This window comes from Kogia breviceps, chromosome X, assembly GCF_026419965.1.
Source record: "Kogia breviceps isolate mKogBre1 chromosome X, mKogBre1 haplotype 1, whole genome shotgun sequence".
Taxonomy (NCBI): domain Eukaryota; kingdom Metazoa; phylum Chordata; class Mammalia; order Artiodactyla; family Physeteridae; genus Kogia; species Kogia breviceps.
In genome coordinates this window covers 114,672,703-114,693,757 of record NC_081330.1, presented here as the reverse complement: position 1 = coordinate 114,693,757, position 21,055 = coordinate 114,672,703, and the positions used below count along the sequence as shown (strand labels likewise).

Below are 21,055 nucleotides of genomic sequence, written 5' to 3'. Positions count from 1 at the left end.
TTTTCGGTACAAAAAAGTAAAAGAGGCATTTTGCCAAACATACATTTACTTAATAAAATGTTTTCAATAAAGCAATAATTGTTTTTTAAAAACCAAAAGACCGAAGAGAGCAAAGTTTAAACTATTTAAATCTTCTCATCACTGAAATTCAGAATGACAAATGTCAGGCCTTATCTCTGTTAACAGATGCAAAGACCATTAGAGTTAGTAAAAATACATGACACAGACATTTGCATTACGTAAAAACTGAGATTGAAGTCTAGTATTAAAACTGAGAATGGACTATAGTTAAAATGAATCATACTCCTAACCAACTATGTCAAAAGGACAAGATCCTTAAATTTATTTTCAGCTTTCCTCGATTATACAGCAAAAACTCCAGAATTCTGCTTTCACACCTTAAAGTGTTCCCACATCTTACACTTTTTTCAGTGCCATTAAAATTCTTAGGCTATGTGCTTTTTTTTTTTTATTTGCATTACGCGGGCCTCTCACTGTTGTGGCCTCTCCCGTTGCAGAGCACAGGCTCCAGACGCGCAGGCTCAGCGGCCATGGCTCACGGGCCCAGCCGCTCCGGCGGCATCTGGGATCCTCCCGGCCCGGGGCACTAACCCGTGTCCCCTGCATCGGCAGGCAGACTCTCAACCACTGCACCACCAGGGAAGCCCTTAGGCTATGTTTTGTTCATGCAAACATGTTAGAATTTTCACAAGTCTGTAACAACTTCTAAACCACCCAAGCAGGGCCACAGGGTTAACTGCATGCTTCCTGCACATGGTCCTCTCCCTACTCTAGTAGCTTGGACTGAGAAGCAAGCAGACCCGGGTTCCAGTCTGGACAGTGCCACTTACTCTGGGATAAGATTCCTAACTCTTCTGAGCCTGTTTTCTTACCTACAAAACAGAGATAACCCGTAGACTCTACCTACGTGTAGAGCACTCAGTGCAAGTCCTGGCATATAAGTGTAAGGTGTTCAGATAAGTACAATCACTGCCTCTAAGGAACTTGGTGAGGAAATCTGGGAAGTCTTGGTCTCTTGGGTGATGATCCTGTCCCACAGTCAGTACAAAAGTTAAGACAGTCTGTTTTCAGCTGGGGAGAAAATCCAGTAGTCAACTAGGGGAAAAGATACTGCAGAAGAATAAACCCAAAGATTTTGTCACATCTAGAGGGCATGATTCGGGTCCCTGGAATCAGTGGGGGCTATTCCTTAGGGAGAGGCAGAATGGCCCCTTACAAAGCCACTGCTCAGATCTGATCGTTACTACCAAAGGAAGAATTAAAATCTCTAAAGGTTTCTTCACGAAGCTTTGTTCAATCACTTTTTATTTTCCTGAGGCCAGGGAAAGGATTCTGACAAAGAGATGCTATACTTAAGTTATCTTCATCAGCCATTCCACAGAATAGTTAAGTAGGAAGGTTCACTTAACACTAAACTGTACAGAACATTTCTAAAGGCTAAGGATTCAGGAGAGGGTTAAATAAGTGAGAAAGGCTGTTTAACGTATGCATATTTAGAGTTTCTAGAGCACAATTTACTCCCTGAACTTGTAGAGCAGCGCTGTGCAACAGAAATATAATCTGAGCCACAAATGTGAGCCAAAGATGTAATTTTTATACTTTTTAGTGGCCATAGTTTAAAAAGCAAAAAGGTGAAGTTGACTTTAATAATGTATTTTAGCCCAATATATCCAAAATATCATTTCAACATATAATCAATATATAAGTTAGTAATGAGGAAATTTATATCCTTTTTGTCATCTTCACCTTTGAAATCTCAAATCAGACTTGTCACATTTCAAGTATTCAAAGGCCCCAAGCAGTGACTGTATTGAACAGCATGGTTCTAGAGATACACTACTTTTTTAATAAGAAAGAATAATCTTTTAACTTTGACACTTTAGCTAGTTTTAATTCCAATAAATTGAATGGAAGGGCTCCAAATTTTTTTAAAAGGGAGGGAAATTTTATGGATCTAAAAGGAACCTAATGCAGAGCAGTGTGAATAAAGTCCTTGATGATTTTAGTCATAGGATTGGGCTACTTAGCCTCCTAATACAAAAAAGAATGGCAAATTCTAAGTTTGATCAGAGTTGCTAAGTGGTTTTCCAAGACTTTCTCTGGCATTACAACAATATTTTCCTGTAATTGTTCCTGAAAATACACGATGCTAAAAAGTAGGTGTGTTAACAGGAAATATAAGGAAGAGAAGAACTAAGTTAACACGAACACAAGGAAATAATCTGATAAATCCAGAATGTGGGGACATACTAGGACAATTGGTAATCTGATCTTTCTAAAAAAAAAAGTGGGGGACTGTTTTAGATTCTTTAAGAAAGATTAAACAGACATGATAACCAAAAGCAATGTGTAAACCATGACTGGATTCTAGGGCATTTGGGGGACAACTCTGAATATGAACTAGCTGTTAGATGATTATCAGGGTCTTACTGTTAATTTTCCTGGGTGGAATGGTATTGAACCTGGGTAGGAAAAAGTCCTAATTCTTAGGAGAGGCATGTTAATAAGTATTAAAGGACGAGATGTCATGATGTTTTCAACTTATTTTCAAACGTTCAGCAAAGGAAAAAAAATCTGCATATAGAAAATATGGTAAAATGTTAACAGTTCTTGAATCTAGGTGATAGCTATTATAGGTATTCATTATACTATTCTTTCAACTTTTTGTACATTTCAGCATCCTCATCATAAATGAGAAAAAGGAGAGACAATTTCAGATTAAAAGACAAACATAATAACCAATGTGCTGTATGAACCTTGATTAAATCTTTAAGAAACAGCGTAGGGGCTTCCCTGGTAGCGCAGTGGTTGAGAATCTGCCTGCTAATGCAGGGGACAAGGGTTCGAGCCCTGGTCTGGGAAGATCCCACATGCCGCGGAGCAACTAGGCCCGTGAGCCACAACTACTGAGCCTGCGTGTCTGGACCTGTGCTCCGTAACAAAAGAGGCCGCAATAGTGAGAGGCCCGCGCACCGCGATGAAGAGTGGCCCCCGCTTGCCACAACTAGAGAAAGCCCTCGCACAGAATCAAAGACCCAACACAGCCCCAAATAAATAAATAAACAAATGTGGGGTTAAAAAAAAAAAAGAAACAGCTTAAAAAAGACATTTTTGGAACTGAGAAAATCAGAAAATGAAGTGGGTATTACACGATATTAAGGAATGACTGTTAATTTCAATAACGGTATTATGATTATGTAGAATTTCCTCACACTTGGGAGATAAGATGCTTGCTGAAGTAGTCAACGAGGAAACGTCACATCTACAACTCTCTTTGAAATGGTTTAGCAAAAAACAAAAATTTTACATAAAGGCACACACACTCTCCTCTCTATCTAAAACCAGGGTGGCAAAATGACAACAACTATTAACCTACAAGATTGGTTTATGGGTGATCATTCTACTGTTCCTTCAGCTTTTTTGTTTGTTTACAAAGTCTAATAGACAGTTTTCAAAAACTGAAAGCTAAAAAGTACATATTAACATTCCATTTTTCTAAATTTCAGCAAATAGGATAAAACCACAAATCAAAACTGCCTACACTTTCCCCCATGTAGATCCTCATACTAAAAAAGGACCAGCACAGATGTACTATGTCTTTATTTCTGTGCCCTTTCTGGTTCCATGCATATATAATGGTTTTAAAATGGCCTTGTTTGAGACCTGCAGAGTGCTGAGTACAGGAAAAATAGATGGGCCCTATTTTCAAGGAGCTCAAAACAGTATGGTGTAAAATAGTCCAAATTCTTATTTCCCAACCAAATTTTCCATTTTAGTTTCTGAAGTTTAATTTCTAGAGATAAGGTCTCAGATCTGCTTAACTTAGTGTTTTACAACACATTCCTTTGATAAACATTATCTCTCATACACTGCTAAGACAAGAATCACCAACTACCTTCCCTTCCATTTACCTTACTAGTATCACAAATAAAACTGGCAGATTTATATTATAAAAAACAGAAAGATTTCTCTGTAGCCAGGGCCTTATTAAGTTTTCGTAAGAAATTAATTCAAGAAGGAAGCCTTAACATTTTTATTCTGATGAGATTCCCAATACCTGGCCAATAAGTAATAACCACGTCCTACGCTATATATGCAAACAGAACCATCAGAAGGTACAAGTGTCGTTTTATATGATTTACAAAATTGGGAGTTCCCTGGCGGTCTAGCGGTTAGGACTCCATGCTTCGACCCCTGGTCGGGGAATTAAGATCCCACAAGCTGCGCAGTGTGGTCAAAAAAGAAAGAAGATTATGGAAAAAAAAAACAACTACAAAATTACCTAATGGTATTAACTTCCAGCCACTGTCACTACTGACCACCCTGAACTGATAGTTGGAATATAAAAAGGCTCTGCAGCTCAGCACTTAATCATTTACTGCTATCAATTATCCATCATAATGTCCTACAAGAGGGAAAATTTTATTCTCTATTTCACGAGCACTTAGATGTAGACTGAAGTTGAGGGGGGTTTGTTTGCTTTAATAGTGGGAAAGCATTTCCATCTAACATGTAAAGACAAAACAGGATTCCCCAGGAAAAGAAAGCAATAAAAACAATAGTAAGGGGGCTTCCCTGGTGGCGCAGTGGTTGAGAATCCACCTGCCGATGCAGGGGACGCGGGTTCGTGCCCCGGTCCAGGAAGATCCCACATGCCGCGGAGCGGCTGGGCCCGTGAGCCATGGCCGCTGAGCCTGTGCGTCCGGAGCCTGCGCTCCGCAACGGGTGAGGCCACAACATTGAGAGGCCCGCGTACTGGAGGAAAAAAAAAGTAAGGAAAAAAATCAAAACATCAGAGAAAAATGATACACATTGTTGATGTGGGGCTGATTATCACTGAACAAAAAATAATTAAGAAATATATTCTTTAGTTTCAATTATTTCTGTCATATCAGTACATTCTGAGAATAAAGATAAAATCCCACAAAACTGAGTTATCTAGTAAAAGTTTAAGTTAATGATATTTCACAGCATTTCAGAGGGGAAAAAAAAAGACATGCCAGGCTGCTGAGTGTTATTCGAAGGCGCAAAATCTGTTTATTTTTCAAATGGTGTGAACAACCCTCCTTTGCAAATATTATATTTTTATCACCAGGTCTGGTAACTAAAGCTCAGGAACCACCTAACATGAAGGGTGTTGACCAAAGCTTTAAGTGTGCTTTCTAGAAAGAAGAAAAGATGCAAGAGGTAAAGAGAGCGCCAGAGGTAACCATGTGATTAGAAACCAATTAAGTTAAGCAATTACTGAAACTGCTTTCTCTCCTTTGGCCAAGAGAGCATCACAACTGAGACTCTGATATAAAAATGAAAAGGCCAAGGCTGTTTTGGAGAAAGACAATTTTAAGACAGCAGAACTATTATGTGGTAAAATGTGCACAGGGATGTTTGATCAATGTAGACAGAGGATCTATAGTCTATTTGTTTAGAAATGCCAAAACAATGGTTTTAGACAAACATACGTTTTCATGATTAAATTCAGTTAGTATTCACAGTGAAGGGGAGTGGGGAGGAAGGACGGGGAGGCACAGAACTAGGCAAGAGTAGGGAAGAAAATCACCACCAGGGCCTATTGGTTTTCAAGAGCTATTTATGTTTCCTCACTACATTTTAGAGGAATACAAAATTGTGTTAATACTTATCATTCAGAACTACAAAACTCCTCTCAACTCTAATTTCAGCATGTATCACTTAAATTCATCTTTAAAAAGAGAGCTAGACGGACCCAGTTCAAATTTAATTACTCTGTGAAAAGAAAGAGAAGCTAAAGCAAACATAATATTTGGAGTTAAATAATTATGCTTCAACTTTAAAAGTACTTTCAAAATGAAACTATTCTACCACCTACCTACCTGGTCCATCTTTCACCCACAAAATGTGTTTTAAAAAACCTAAATACACAAGCTACAACAAATTAGACTTCTTACACATAACTATTTTTAAAAACTATTCATTCTTTCTGGCTCCTGACCAAGCCTGAGAATCTTATCTACAAAGACACACTGCCTTATTAGCTAAACGATGAGTCCTGTCTATTGCTTTCAAATGCACCAACCTTCTCAAAAACACTGGATGGGGTCATCAAACAAAACCTGATGTTCTGAATGATGGTATCGGTATGTCTCCAGCGTCTTCTATCATGCCGCAGCCAAGACTGCACAGCCTCGTACAGCTCTATCTCTGGGAACCTGCTCAGATGATCATTATCCAAGTAAGACATGAGCTTCTCAAAGCTCAGATAAGACAGGAAGTCAGGCCTGGACATGAGTGGTACGAAGTTGTCTAGCAGAAAGGCGTCCAACTTCTCCCTGACTCCCTCGATGTTTACACCGAAATCATCTAAGAGTCTCATAATTTCTGCACAGTTTTCTAAGCAGATTTTTGCTAATAGAAAAGAGCAGCAGAACTTCACCACTTCTATAAGTTGAACATACATGGCAGCCTGAAGAATCTCATGAACAGTATTCATACTCAGTTCTATAGTTCCATAGTACATAAACTGAAGGACGTGGCTGAAACCGGTAGCAGTTAGACCTTTTAAATGAATTTTGTCCTGATCTCGCTCCCTCATGTCTGCGGTAAACATAATTCTGAAGTAATCACTCTGGGTGGCCAAGAGTGCTTTATGGGCCTGGAACTGATGATCTTCAATAACCAGAGTGACATCAAGAAGCAATCCCTCCTCATACAGTGCTCTGAACCCAGCAGAGACACTGGTGTCATGGATGGAGGAACAGAATCCTTCCACGTCCCCTGCCATGAATCACCTGGAAAAAAAGTAATCAAAGAAAACTGTGTTAATCATTTCCATGCATTCTGAACACATCATTAACTTAGAGCTTTAAAAGTTTTTATAATTATCTCAATTCCACTGCCTAAGTCCTACATGTACAAACCCTTTGGGAAAAAACAACTTAAAGGTTTGTGGGCTAATATTTTTGGCTTCCCTCCCTGGGGGAAAACAATCTATTAAATATCTATTCAACAATGGTAAATTGTTAACTTACAAATATATGTCTATCCCACTGATTTTACACTGTTTACCAAATATATTTAAACGTCCCCAAATTATCAACCAAAAAGGATTTCTCAGCTAAATACAAAATCATGAGAAAAAGAGATAAGAAATTAAACCAAGAAGTACACCGTTGACCTTGAAAACTCCTAGAAACTTACCCAAAGGAAATAATCAGATACATATGCCAACTTACACACACAAGGTTTTTCTTTCTAACCTTATTTATAATAAAAAACTGGAAAGTATTCAAAAGCCCAACAACAGAAATAAATATGGTACAGTCCTACAATGGATTACTATAACAACTAAAAATGATGGCAGCAATCTACCTATTCTGAGAAATAATATTTACTAGGTATTGTTGTTATGTGGGAAAAAAAGCAGGCAACTGCAGTACACTCAGTATATTTTCAAAAATTAAATATATATATATATGTTTAGATGAGAAAAAGTCTGGAGGAATATATACCAAAATGATGTCCCTGGAGTAGTGAGACTTAAGGAAATTTTGAGGTTTATCTTTTCCTTCTTACTTACCTCATTAACCTTATTTTTAAAAACAATGATCATGTATTGTTTATATATTTAAAACATAAATACATAATTTTTAAAGGAAATTAAACCACATTTTTGCATATCAGAGAAATGAAGCCAAATAGTGGGATTATAATTAGATCTCTTAAGCAGAATAAACTAATTCAGTCTACTAGACTGTTTATGAAGCAAAGTCATTTTCTTTCCACACAACACCCCCAGGCCAACCTCTCCTCAACTCTCATCCTCACACAGCTCCAAGCTTCCTCCACAATGACACATCTTCCCATCCAAGAATTCCCTCCCAACCCTTTCCACTGTGCCCTGTGGAACCTTGCTTCAGTGTAAACAAACTCCCCTACAGGCTCATGCCGGTCACAGAAAGTTTTCTCTGCTTTCTAATTTAAAAACAAAAACCAAAATAACCCTCTTGTATGTTCTTCTTAGAACAAAATGCTCTTCTATAGTTTACGACCTACCTTCTAATAAGCCTTCTCTTAGCTTTCTACTGTCCTTTTTCTAAAATATGGCAGAGGGGATTCCTGAAAGGCATATACCACTATATCTAACGTAATGCCTGCCACACAGAGGTGCTCTTCTTTTGGTTACCAAAGGGGAAGGCACTGGTAATAGAGTGGTGAAGCTGCCAGGATCCTCCCTGAAGAAGGAGGTAGAGCAGGTGCCAGCAGTGACTGTGGCACCAGCTGCTTCGCTGTAGGGCTCGTGGCCCACCCAAACACTCAACCAGGGAAAGGGAAGAAGGTCTAAGTTGGAGAAGGACAGAGGTAAAGTTTGGAGATGACAGACCAAATGAAAAGAGAGGAGACTAAGCCAGAGACTGGGAAGCCAACAGTTAAAGATTTCAGGTGTGGATCAGTTCCTGATTGTGGCAAGGCCCAGCAGGTTTGAGAATAAGGTTTTAAAATGGAGCAAGGGGGCTTCGCTGGTGGCGCAGTGGTTGAGAATCTGACTGCTAATGCAGGGGACACGAGTTCGAGTCCTGGTCTGGGAGGATCCCACAGGCCACGGAGCAACTAGGCCCGTGAGCCACAACTACTGAGCCTGCACGTCTGGAGCCTGTGCTCCGCAACAAGAGAGGCCGCGATACTGAGAGGCCCGCGCACCGCGATTAAGAGTGGCCCCCGCTTGCCACAACTAGAGAAAGCCCTCGCACAGTAAACGAAGACCCAACACAGCAAAAATAAATAAATTAATTAATAAACTCCTACCCCCAACAACAGCAACAACAAAAAAGTCTTTAAAATGGAGCAAGGGGGGAGGTTATAAGAGTTTAGGTAGTCAGGGAACTTTGCCTCTCAGTTTTTGGATGAGTGGTCTTATGTGAACGTTGAAGAGGTGGAGAAAATGACTCTTAGCCAGGTACCACAGTCATCAGTGATTATGGAGGGGAGAGAGAGAGATCAGGATATGTGTATATGATAAGTAACAAGGAGCAATAGAAGGTGGATTTTCATCTAAGAGAGCCATCCTTTAAACACTGGTGTTCCCCAGCATTCTATTCTTGCACCTTTCCTCCTCTCATCCAAACACTGTATTTCTCTCAATGATCTCATCTAAACCCACGGTTTCTACTAATTCCTACCTTATCAGTGCCTTCACCATCACTGTCCCAATCTCTATCCTTACACTAGTACTATACATAGCAAATCTCCTGTTAGATACCTCTGGGTGCCCCACAGGGATCTCAAAATTGTGTCTAAACAGAATCATAACTCTACTCTCTCCCCAATCAGTTCTTTTGTATTCCCCGTCTTATCAAGAGGCATTCTACGTGCCACTTTCTCCCCCTTTGTCCTTAACTTACCTGTAAGTCTTACTGATTATCCCACATAATATGTTCACTTACCTAAGACAGCAAAGTATGCACAAGATGAAATTAATATCAAAATTTTTATTAGCACTCCATTAATCCAAAAGCTATATACTTTCATTTTGGAAAGGTAGAAAACAAGAGGGCTGTTTATAATTTTGAAAATAGGTATAAAATATTTTAGACACTGTAATCAATGCTTGGCAGAACTACTTTACTAACACAATCAAGACTAAAGTAAGCTATCAGATTTTATTTGCTGAATTTTTTTTTTTTTTTTTTTTTGCGGTACGCGGGCCTCTCACTGTTGTGGCCTCTCCGGTTGCGGAGCACAGGCTCCGGACGCGCAGGCTCAGTGGCCACGGCTCACAGGCCCAGCCGCTCCGCACATGTGGGATCTTCCCGGACCGGGGCACGAACCCGGGTCCCCTGCATCGGCAGGCGGACTCTCAACCACTGCGCCACCAGGGAAGCCCTACTGAATTATTTTTAAAGGTAAAATGAATGAACTTAGAATTTTCGAAGTGATATAAAGCACATATACACAAATGCATACTGTGAACAAAAGGAACATATCTGAATAATCAAATATTCTGGTTAGTAGAAGGCTAACATCACACTAATTATCAATTTTCAAAATAATCAGAATAAAAAACAAATCAAACTGGATGAAAATTTTGATATTTCATTATCTTTCTCAGGATCATTAAGGACACCAACTATCACCCTGACTCATCAAGATTTATTGGTCACAGTTAATGTGGATTTAATAGAAGGTTGGACATGAGCATTCATATACTTGAGAGGAAACTACTTTGTTTCATTAATCTGTTATTTTGACAGTGCCTAAAGTACCATACATTTCACTTCTTGTCAAAGTAACCCTCTCTATCCAACAGTTATCACTATGTGATATGGTCTCAAACAGCTAATATTCACCTTTCGGACAAAGATTCCATCTAAAGGAAAGTTTTTAAAGGAGATAGATACTATGCTTTCTCAAAAAAAGTAACCTAGGTTCCAGATACTTAATATGGTGGTAACATCATAAGGCAAAGAAGCCGGGGGCGGGGGGGAATGAGGAGAATTGATAAGCTGTGAGGCAAAAGACCCTAAAGATGTCAGGAGAGCACCCACTCTCCTCTGGGCACCCAGCCCACCAAGTGGGATTCCTAGCAGACAGGCATCCACCCTGTGATCTTGTCCTGTTACATATGGTCAGATTGGGGTGGGAAATAGGAATCAAGATGAACGCTCCTGTGTCAAGAATTTAGAAAGAAGAGGAGAGAAAGAGAAAAAGAGACGTGCACTGATTATGTATGACTGGAACTAGAACATGTCAAAGAGCAGCTGTGGGCGCCAACTTCTGCCTGCCATGTGGGCTGAGTATCAGAGAAAGGCAGTCAACTGAGAAAGAGGAAAGGCAAGACGAGAGGACAGGGAGTGCTCCGTAACTTCTTCATTTTTCCACTTCCTAGGCCCAGCTCTATTCCTACCCATGGGTGCTGAGAGAAATCCTTACATGCTCAGAAGAGATCCCCCCCCTTACTACCTCAGGTGGGTTTTTCCTACATATAACCAAGGTACCTAACTAATACAGTTTTAGAGCAGAAATAGCTATACTTTGAGTAAGTTACTCAAACTTTCTTGGCCTTATCTTTGCACCTATAAAATAAAAGCATTCAACACAATGATTTCTAAAAATTTTTAGTCATAAAACTCTTATTCTATTTTTTATATGATTTTACTGATGTGTAAATCACTTATAAAGATATGCAAAGTAAATAAACTATAGCTATTTTTTTAAGTCTTAGCAATGCATTTCTGAAGTTTATCTGATCTAAAGTTCTTCTAAAACTAATTTGTAATAGCTGAGAAATTTGCAGTAATTTTTTTTCTACATGATAAAGCTTGGTGCATCTATCAATAAGACAGCTTTAGAGAAGCAGCAACATCTTACACTTTTATAGGAAGCATGTATGTAAGTAGAAAATGATACTCAGTGATTAACTGACCAATATGATATAGTCTGTAAATGGTAGTGAGTTATGAGTAAAGGTCTGGAGTGAGATGCCTGTGTCTGAATCCTGGTTCTACCGCTTCTTAGCTCTGTGACCTCGGGGCAAGCTACTTAGCCTCTCTGCGTTCTCATGTCCTTATGTGTAAAAAGGGGATTCTAATATTAATAGAATCTACCTCACAGTTGGCCGTGAAGATTAAACGAGTTAATACACATAACGACTTCAAACAGTATATGGCCCTTAAGTACACCATAATGTTAGGGCTTATTATTATTATGCCCCTTCACTTGGTGCTACTGGAACCAATAAAATAAACCTGACCCTTTAATAGTCCAGTTAATTCTGGAGAAACCCTTCCCCTTAGCAACAGCACTTCAAACCCCAGCTCCTTTTCTCAGTAAAGTCTCTTAGGACCCAGGCCAACTCTAACTTGAGAGATGAAGATACTAATGTCCACAGGTGAAATTTTTCTTCAAAGTCATACAACTAGTTAGAAATAGAGTTAAGACTAGATCTGCAAGAAGTACAAAATGGTATGGTTAGGAAGAGCAGAATCTTTGAAACCAGAGCGCTTTTAGTACTTACCATCGGTGTGACCTGGAGAAATTTAACTTCCTGACCTCAGTTTCCATCCATATATTAGGAATAATCATCAACTATTATTACTGAGTTGGGGTGATGATCAATAAGTTAAATGTCTAGCCCAGAGGGAGGCACCCCACCAGAGGTCAATCAATGCTGCCTTCCCTGTCCAACTCTTACCTAATGCTCCTTACCACCCACAGAACCACAGGAACTTAACACCCTTCAAACTTCCCTCTACAGATGCCATACCTCCCTAAGGTTTATCACAATGCAAGTTTATAAGAGATCAGGAGATGTGCTGGTAGTCAAAACACTGGACCTCGCTCATTTGCAATGGCATTGTTTTCCATTTTTTCTCTTCACACAAGTATAATTTTCCAGCTTTTCAGGGCTCCTTAGGCTTTTCTGCCCTAGCAAGAGTAACTACTCTTTGTATCTGTGCTGTTCAATATGAAAGCCACTACCCATGGGGCTTGTGAACACTTGAAATATGGTTAGACCAAATTGAGATGTGCTTTAAGTGTAAAATGAACACCAGATTTTGAAGACTTAGAAAAATACCTCATTATACAAATTTTTAATACTGATTACATGTTGAAGTAATATTTTGGATATACTGAGTTAAATAAAACATTAAAATTAGTCTCACCTGTTTTTTACTTTTTAACGCTGCTGCTATGAGAAAAATTTAAATTACATATTGTGGCTTGCATTATATTCTATCAGACAGCACAGATCTATAACATAAATGTTTAAGGTGTCAAACAACCAAACTTACAAATGAACATGTGAAACAAAACCAACTTGTTCACAATCCATACCCTGGAAGCTATAAAGAAAAGAAAAAAAAAGTGAGGCTTAGATTAAAATAAAACAAAAATAACACAAAAACACACATGTAAGCAAATAAAATAAATAAAGAAAAAGGTAAGTGTAAGAAGAATACAAAAAGAAAAATATACAAAATCTTAAGTGTAAAATAGAGAATTATAGGAATTTAAGGAATAAATTAACAATCATAAGAACTAATCACTGTAAAAGTAAACAAAAATAACTATAAATCAATGAGGGCTGGAGAAAAATAATCTGCTAAGGGGCTTTGAGAAAAGATATTTACTGACATACAAAATGCTCAATGTACAAAAATTATGTATCCTACCTTTTTTTTTTTTTTTTTTTTGCGGTACACGGGCCTCTCACTGTTGTGGCCTCTCCCGCTGCGGAGCGCAGGCTCCAGACGCGCAGGCTCAGCGGCCATGACTCACGGGCCCAGCCGCTCCGCGGCATGTAGGATCTTCCCGGACCGGGGCACGAACCCGTATCCCCTGCATCGGCAGGTGGACTCCCAACCACTGCGCCACCAGGGAAGCCCTATCCTAACTTTTCAAAACACATCATCAGGTTAAGAGAAATCATGGTTTATAAACCTGTATACCCTTGGCCTTCTACACTTCTGTATTCTACACCTGGCCTTCAGAATTTCAAACGTTAGGGTTTTTCAAAAGAGGAACCAACTTAAACTAAATGATAAGGCATACTGATACTACGAGGAAAGAAAATACTGGAGTTTGTCCTGTTCCATAAACTTGGCACAGACTAAAGAAAAAAGAAAGCCTCACATTTTCTATGTATGAGAATGACTGGTATAGCATTTCTCAAAGTGTGGTCCAGGTATAACTGGGGCCTTAGTCCCCTAAGACAACTTCGCGAGATCAAAACAATTTTCATAATAATAATTTTAAAAGTGAGTTTTCTTTTTTACTTTCATTCTTTCAGTGTTTTCCAGATACTACATGCGATATGAATGCAGAAGCCAATAAGAAGTCTATTGTCTTTTATTAAGCCAGACATTAAAAAGATTTGAAAAATGTAAAACGATGCCATTCTCTCACCAAGTTTTTTGTTGCTTTGGAAAATAGCTATTTTTCATTAAAAAATGTTATTTAGATTAATAGGTAATGGGTTTTTTTAGAATGAATTACAAGTAAGTACTTTTTTAAACTTCCCAATTTTAATTATTAACATGTAATGGATTTTTACAATGAATTACAAGTTTTTTTTTAAACTTCCCAATTTTAATTTCTAATGGTCAATATAAATAGACACAACCCACATAAACAAAAGCTCTTTGAGATCCCAGTAATTTTTAAGAGTATAATGATATTCTGAGACCAAAAAGTTTAAGTACCACTGATTGTACAAGAGATAAATAACAACACACACATACACAAAGCAACCTCTTCCTACCTCTGCCCTGGAAGACCATTACTGCTATTTGTATCACAGAAATTTCTAACAGTTCAAACTCTCTAGTGACCAGTAAAGAAAGAAGTCTGGTGGGAGTAAAATTGGACAGGAAATTAAAGGCAAAGAAATTAAATGCTTCCTTTTCAGTTAGAAGGCTGTCATTCTGATTGGAAGGCAAAATTCTGGGCAATTAAGTAGAAGATATTTCAAAATTAACTAACCTCCATGTTTATGCCATAAGTAATAATTTAATGCTTTCACATTCCTTCTACAGCTGCTTGAAAATTCATACTAAACCCTAATTCATTCAGTCCAAAGCTAGATTCTCAGAGGTTGATATACTTATCTCCAATGAAAACTTTGAATTATTTCATACTACCTTCATCCTCAAACTGTTAGCCTACCAATGTTGATGCCTATGCAGAAAATGCGATACTTGCATACTAAAAAGAAAATGCAAAGCTTACTATGGATAAAAATAGAATTCCTGAATCGTAAAATTTCTCACAATTTCTGTAACCTGTAAAGTAAAACTTTTATTGAACAATCTCAAAGCAACCAACTTCTCAATCTAAAAGGAAAGAAATTCCCCAAACAGACTAACTTTATTAGCTCTATTAGCAGTCATTTTACCCTGAGATATACTACTCAAATTGAGAAACAACTAAGTCTAATACTAGCAGAAAGGCTGCATAAGTTAACTAATTTGTTTAGTACTGGAAATTCTTTCTTGTCCATCAAAATGTTTTTATAACTCAGTACCAAACTGCAAATGACCACTAACTAAGCTTTTAGAAAGGCTCTGGGTCCTCCAGCCTCCCGGTTGGCACCTAATATCTAAATTACTTAACTTTTCAGGTATGTTTAGCATTTAGTCATCCTATAATAAAAGAAACCTTATAAGAAAAAGCCACTCCTGTTTCAATGCTATTTTTTCATCAGAAGATTTTAATTTAATGCTCCTCTGCTTATTCTTCACTACAAGTAAAAGTAGTCCAAGAGTGATGTCATGGAAAACAGCTTCCCTAGCCTTTAGAGATTGGATCCAGTGAGAATTCTAGGAAAAGCCTCTATTGGGGAATAAAACCCCAAATCTTCTAATAAGTTACTTCCTAACATGAAATAATCAATACGATAATGTTAACACCTTAGTTTTACATAAGAAATAAACAACTAAACTGAACCTTTTGGAAGGTCCTGATGTTACCATACAGATTTCCTGCAAATCTTAAAATGATGCAGAATCATTAACTAAATTCAATGATCTTATCAGAGACAAAGAATACATCTTCTATCTGTTTTTATCAACCAGATGAGTTGTTTTGTTTCTTTTCTTTTTTTTTTTTGCTTTTTTGCCGTACGCCACACAGGCTTGGGACGCGAAGGCTCAGCTCGGGACGCGCAGGCTCAGCGGCCATGGCTCATGGGCCCAGCTCCCCCGCGGCACGTGGTTTCTTCCCGGACCGCGGCACGAACCCGTGTCCCCTGCATCAGCAGGCAGACTCTCAACCACTGCACCACCAGGGAAGCCCAGCCAGATGCGTTTTAAAGGTCTTATGTTAAAAACAAAACGTCTGAGGAAATATCTTGCCTTTTCTGGTTTCTTTATTCCAAAGTTAAAATTTCTAATTCTGAAAAGGCCTTCCGCTTTCGGACCAGCAGCAGTACAACATATACCAATGGCAAAAATGAACTATGAGAGTTCCTCCAAAGACTCCTAGAACAGCAATAATAGTTATCTCCTAATTCCTCCCCCTTGTTCACCCTGTCCCAGATACACTGGCCTCTGTTGTTTGAAAAACAGCCACACACCCGCCTTAAGACCTCTGAACTTGCCATTCCCTCTGCCTGGATCACTAATCCCAATATATAAGGCTCCCTTCAGGTCTTTACTCCCACCCACCCCACCCAACAGAAAATCCTCCTGTTCCTTTCCTGCTTTATTTTTCTCCGTAGTATATTAAATGGAGATAAGGCTATTTTCCTTATTTAGTTTACTTTTTTGTTGTTTTGTTTTGTTTCGTTGGCTGTTGTATCCCCACAACCTTTCTAGGAACGGTGCTTGGCACATAATAAGTGCTTAATAAATATTTGTGGGATGAATAAATAAATTTAACCCTTGCAACCCTCCATGTTCCGTAACCATCCCTGATTTAGAGATGAAACAAAATCAAAGCTCACAGACGTTAAGTAACTTGCCCAAGGCTATGATTCTTCATAAGCTGGGGTCAGTCTGATTTCAGAGCCGAGTTTAAGCACTATCCTGCAATGCTTCAGCAATAACTGCCTTTCATTTCTCTTCAATAAAAAAGCCCACAACAGCTACAGCATTCCAATTCAGAGGAAATATATGCTAATAAATTAATCTGACCCTTCATAAGCTATAGATTCATTCTCTTCACAGTTAATGTTATTCACTCTGAAAACGTTTAAAATAGGAAAGGGCAAGTTTCAGAACAGGCCAGCTACATCATTTTGGGGGCCCAGGGCAAAATGAAAATGTGGGGCCCCTCGCTCAAAAGCAGGAAAAAAGTGTCGTTAAAGGTAGTAAAGTACAAAGCTTTCTCCTTTCTTCTGAGGTCTCTCTCGACATGTCATGGTGTTTTTTTATTTGCTGTTTAATGCATTCTAAGTAAAGAAAAAAAAAATTTACATTACCACGAATTTCACCATTCACCTTTATACTGTACAATGCCAGTTTTACGCGCAGATTATTAAACTAAGTTTGGGGTCCTTCTGGACACCAATGAAGCCACGCCAGCCCTGGTTCCAAGGTTTTAGCCCCAGGTAACCCAAATCAAGGCAGAGAGAAGGCCAAACCTTGAAGTTCCTAATGAAGCACTGATTTGTCAAAATTTTATCTTCAGGACAAGCGATAAGTCCAATGTATAAAAGCTAGCACATTAAAATAGGCTCTTCCTTTTGCTAATTTAATCCTGTCCGCCTTATATTATTCTGCTTTAAAAAAAGCATATTCGGAAAGACAACTCGTACTGGATTATAAATTTAATAAAACATTTCAGAAAAAAACTCAGAAAACCATTTGTTAGCTAAAAATAACAATATACTAAAAAAAAAGCTTCTCTTTCACTTTTTGTGGACCATTTTAAAAAACCATACATTTTTGATGTGCCAAATAAAAATGATTTCATACTGATCTGTTACACATATGTATCATAAATTCTGACAAATAAGTCCGATTTTCAAACCACAAATATTTATAGCTTATATATCCTAGTATCCCCCCCAAGTTAATCGGCAATAAAAAGTGCAAATTAACATCCTTTACCACGGAAAACCTGGCTCTAAGCACCTACTAAGTGTTGTGATGATTAAAAAAGAGAATTAAATTACATAAATATGAAATTAAGTGTCCCCCAATTGAAATTTTCTATACATTTCTAGATCTATTAAGTACAGAAATCTTCATGCATTTACAAGCTCTCCAAAAACAATTTTCAAATTACTAGAGATATTCAGACATCTTGTTTCCTAGATATGAAAAACAGGCATTAAAATTAGGATATATATCTTAAAAGCATTTTCTAAATTACAATTTAATCAGACTACCAAAAGAAAATGTAAATTCAAAAAATAGAAAAGACTGAACAAATGCAAGGTGCTTAATATTCCAAGTAAAAAAAAGGGCATAAGCGGCCTAGAAAAATGAAAAGCAAACCACTACAGTAACGTTAAATTTGAATTAAAGAATACCGTTATTTAAATAAGCAGTTAGCATTTCGTAGGAACAAGGCCAAGCAACGTGACTATTATATATCTAGTCGATTCACAGCACTGCTTCCTATCCCGCACTTATTCCTTATACTTATAATATAGAAATAAAGAGGCAGCAACAGTTAGCCACTACAACATTCACCACTCTGGCAAAGGTTACTTTAAAAATTGCCTTGCATTTTTACAACACTTTACAGCTACAGATTATTTTCACATATATGACCTCATACAGTCCTCGCTACCCTGTGATGTGGCTATAACTGACTAGATTTCATAGATAAGAAACCGAGGTTCGCTAAGCGATTTTCTCGGAGTCACCCAGTCGAACCCAGACCTTCTGATTCCGCGTTTTATGCCTCGCATTTCGCATAGTTCTATTTCAGGCACACACAGAATTTGTAAAGGAAAGAAACGGGTTAGGGAGAAAATAATCATGGTACCTGCAGCTGTGTGCTGCAAAAAATGGCTGAATTATGCTTCTTCCTTTTTTTTTTTTTTTCCTCCTTCAAAAAAATTAAATTTCAAACAATTTAAGTAAACTCAAAGACAAATTAGATGCCGGCGTCAACCAAATGTCTGACTCGGGTCGGTGCAGAAAGGGCTACCGAATCCGTGCCTAGCGCGGGGCCGCGGACGAAGCCCGGGCTCCCGCAGGCCGGAGGGCCAGGGGCGGCTACGCACCTCGGGGGTCCGTCCAGCCTCTAGTGGACGGCAGTCTGCATCAGGAAGAAGCGGGCCAGCGGGCCGGACGGTGGGCGGTCGGGCGCCGGGACGGCACTCAGCAGGCTTCTAGAACGTCTACAAGGGGCCGCTCCGGGGCCGGGCCGGGGCGCTCCGGCGGGGGGCGAGTCTGCGCGCCTGCGGCCCCCACGAAACCAGTCCTGGGAAAGAAGACAGCGCTGAGACGCAATTCGAGACAGTCGGGATCTGCGCGAGGCGGAGCGGCGTCGGGGCCGGGCCCGGCCTTGCCAACGCCAGGGGCCTCGCAGCGCCCGGCTGGGGTCGGCGGTAGGGCCGACTCGGGGCCTCGGGCGGAGAGAGGGGCTGGGGGGTCGCAGACAGCAACAGAGGCGCAGGCACTGGCGACGTCGACGACGGCGTCTCTGGGCTTCTGCCCCGAAGCGCGCCGAGCCTCAGGATCACCCACGCCGGGGGTGGAGGAAGGCGGAAAAGGGGCGGGCAAGGGGCGGAGCGTGCGGGGCCACGAGCCAGGGGCCGCTCCGGGCCGCGCGCCCCCTGCGGGCCACGGGAGCCGCCCGGGGTCCGCCCAGGGAGGCGGGGCCCGCCGGCATGGGGCTCCGTTCGCCGTCGTCGCAAAGCGGAAGCCTGCCACGCGGGTAGGGAGGTCGTGGGGTGGGAAGCTGAGAGTTGGAACGGAGGCCTGGGAGGCGCCCTCGGCCCCCACCGGCGCCTCGAGGGGGCCCGCGCGCGGGGAGCGGCCCGGAGGGTGTTTACCTTCCCCCTGGTCGAGCGCCAATGCCGCCATCTTTCACCCAGCGCGCGTCACTTCCGGCGCCGCGGGAGCGGGAGCGGGTGTGGGAGCGGGGTGGGGGCAGGGCTGTCCCACGCCCGCGGGGCCCCACGTTCTGCAGGCCACGCCAGCGGGCCTCACCGAGGGAAGAAGGCGGCCCGACGTGGCGTCGCCGTCGGGGCTGGGAACTCTCGGCAATGCTGGTTCCCTTGCCGCGGTCCCACTTCGTTTGCACGAGCGGTGGGCTCGAGCCAGTGGGGTGCGCCCACCCTCGACAAGTTGAGGGTTAGGAAACCCGGGAAATGTCTTTTTGCATCTTGCACACGGTGGGGGTGGGGGAATCAGGGACGACGTGGAGGGAGCTTTGCGGTATGTACCTGTGTTATAAACGTGACTACATCTGCGCCAAATGACATCATTGTTTTAAAGGCAACTTGCAGGGGGTTGTTGCGTCATAGTTCCACTTGGCTAGTTGCACAACAGTTATACGTTTCAGAAATACATTTCCCAGAGGTGAGAAAATTCATAGAAAACGGCATGTCTGCACCGCACAGAAATGCCGGATCTAAAAACGCTGTTCTGTTTCTATTTGCGTCAAAGTAAGATGGCAAGAACGAACATTCAGAGGGCAGTGATTTTGGGGGTGGTTGTTCGCTTTTGACAAATCGGTTCTAGAGTTGTAGCTAATGCTTTTCACATACCGCCTTTTCTTGATTTAAGAATTTAAAACTACATTACAGGACTGTTTTGTAAATTTATTGCTGTGAAATCTCATTGAGGGAAAAGTGTAGATGACAGAAAAACACAGTTGGAGGCCACTGGTTCTACAACTAACCTTAAATTAAGTCATCCATTGCCCATTTCTGATCCTAAACTGAGAGATTTCTCCTACCCCCACCCCCTGCCACCATTTTCTCTGTAGATCAATATCCCGAAGATATTGGGAGATGTATGGCTAAAAACGATCATTAATCTCTTTCTAGCAAACTTGAATATGTCATGTTTCCCAAGAGGCCAAAATAGCACACTGTGTACCATTTTGCTGAAGTAGACTACTACGTGGGAAAAAATAGTGACTCACTTTAATCTTTTGAAAATAGGGAAATAACGTGTCCCTTTTCTGATTTAAACTATAAAACAAGCTTTAAAAAACTGTAAGCCATAAATGACTTTTTAAAAAATAAATTACTTTTGGCTGCGTTGGGTCTTCGTTTCTTTGCGCGTGCTTTCTCTAGTTGCGGCCAGTGGGGGCTACTCTTTGTTGCAGTGCGCGGGCTTCTCATTGCTGTGGCTTCTCTTGTTGCAGAGCACAGGCTTCAGTAGTTGTGGCTCGCGGGCTCTAGAGCGCAGGCTCAGTAGTTGCGGCGCATGGGCTTAGCTGCTCCGCGGCATGTGGGATCTTCCCGGACCGGGGCTCGAACCCGTGTCCCCTGCACTGGCAGGCGGATTCTTAACCAGTGCGCCACCAGGGAAGCCCCATAAAATAACTTTAAAACGTTATAGAGGTCTTCCCTGGTGGCGCACTGGTTAAGAATCCGCCTGCCAGTGCAGGGGACACGGGTTCGAGCCCCGGTCCGGGAAGATCCCACATGCCG

At 40.7% G+C, this 21,055-nt stretch overlaps 2 protein-coding genes across 5 annotated transcripts in view; one reads left to right on the top strand and one right to left on the bottom strand.

Annotated features, from left to right (window-relative positions):
- The window catches only part of KLHL15 (kelch like family member 15), a 34,060-nt gene extending 14,557 nt beyond the window's left edge, over window positions 1-19,503 (bottom strand). The window contains exons 1-3 of one of the 3 annotated variants that reach the window (XM_067023602.1): window positions 19,445-19,503; window positions 18,671-18,870; window positions 6,074-6,785 (exon numbers count right to left, since the gene is read on the bottom strand). In XM_067023602.1, the coding sequence (XP_066879703.1) occupies window positions 6,074-6,778 (705 nt within the window). In that variant the 5' untranslated portion in view covers window positions 6,779-6,785; window positions 18,671-18,870; window positions 19,445-19,503. Of the gene's footprint in view, window positions 1-6,073; window positions 6,786-18,429; window positions 18,462-18,670; window positions 19,235-19,444 lie in introns of those variants that run through there. The other 2 variants (XM_059050633.2, XM_067023603.1) reach the window with 2 other exon arrangements.
- The window catches only part of EIF2S3 (eukaryotic translation initiation factor 2 subunit gamma), a 30,048-nt gene continuing 28,199 nt past the window's right edge, over window positions 19,207-21,055 (top strand). Inside the window, exon 1 of one of the 2 annotated variants that reach the window (XM_067023604.1) lies at window positions 19,207-19,326. The gene's annotated coding sequence lies outside the window, so the exon portion shown is untranslated. The remainder of the gene's footprint in view (window positions 19,327-21,055) is intronic. The other variant, XM_067023605.1, reaches the window with a different exon arrangement.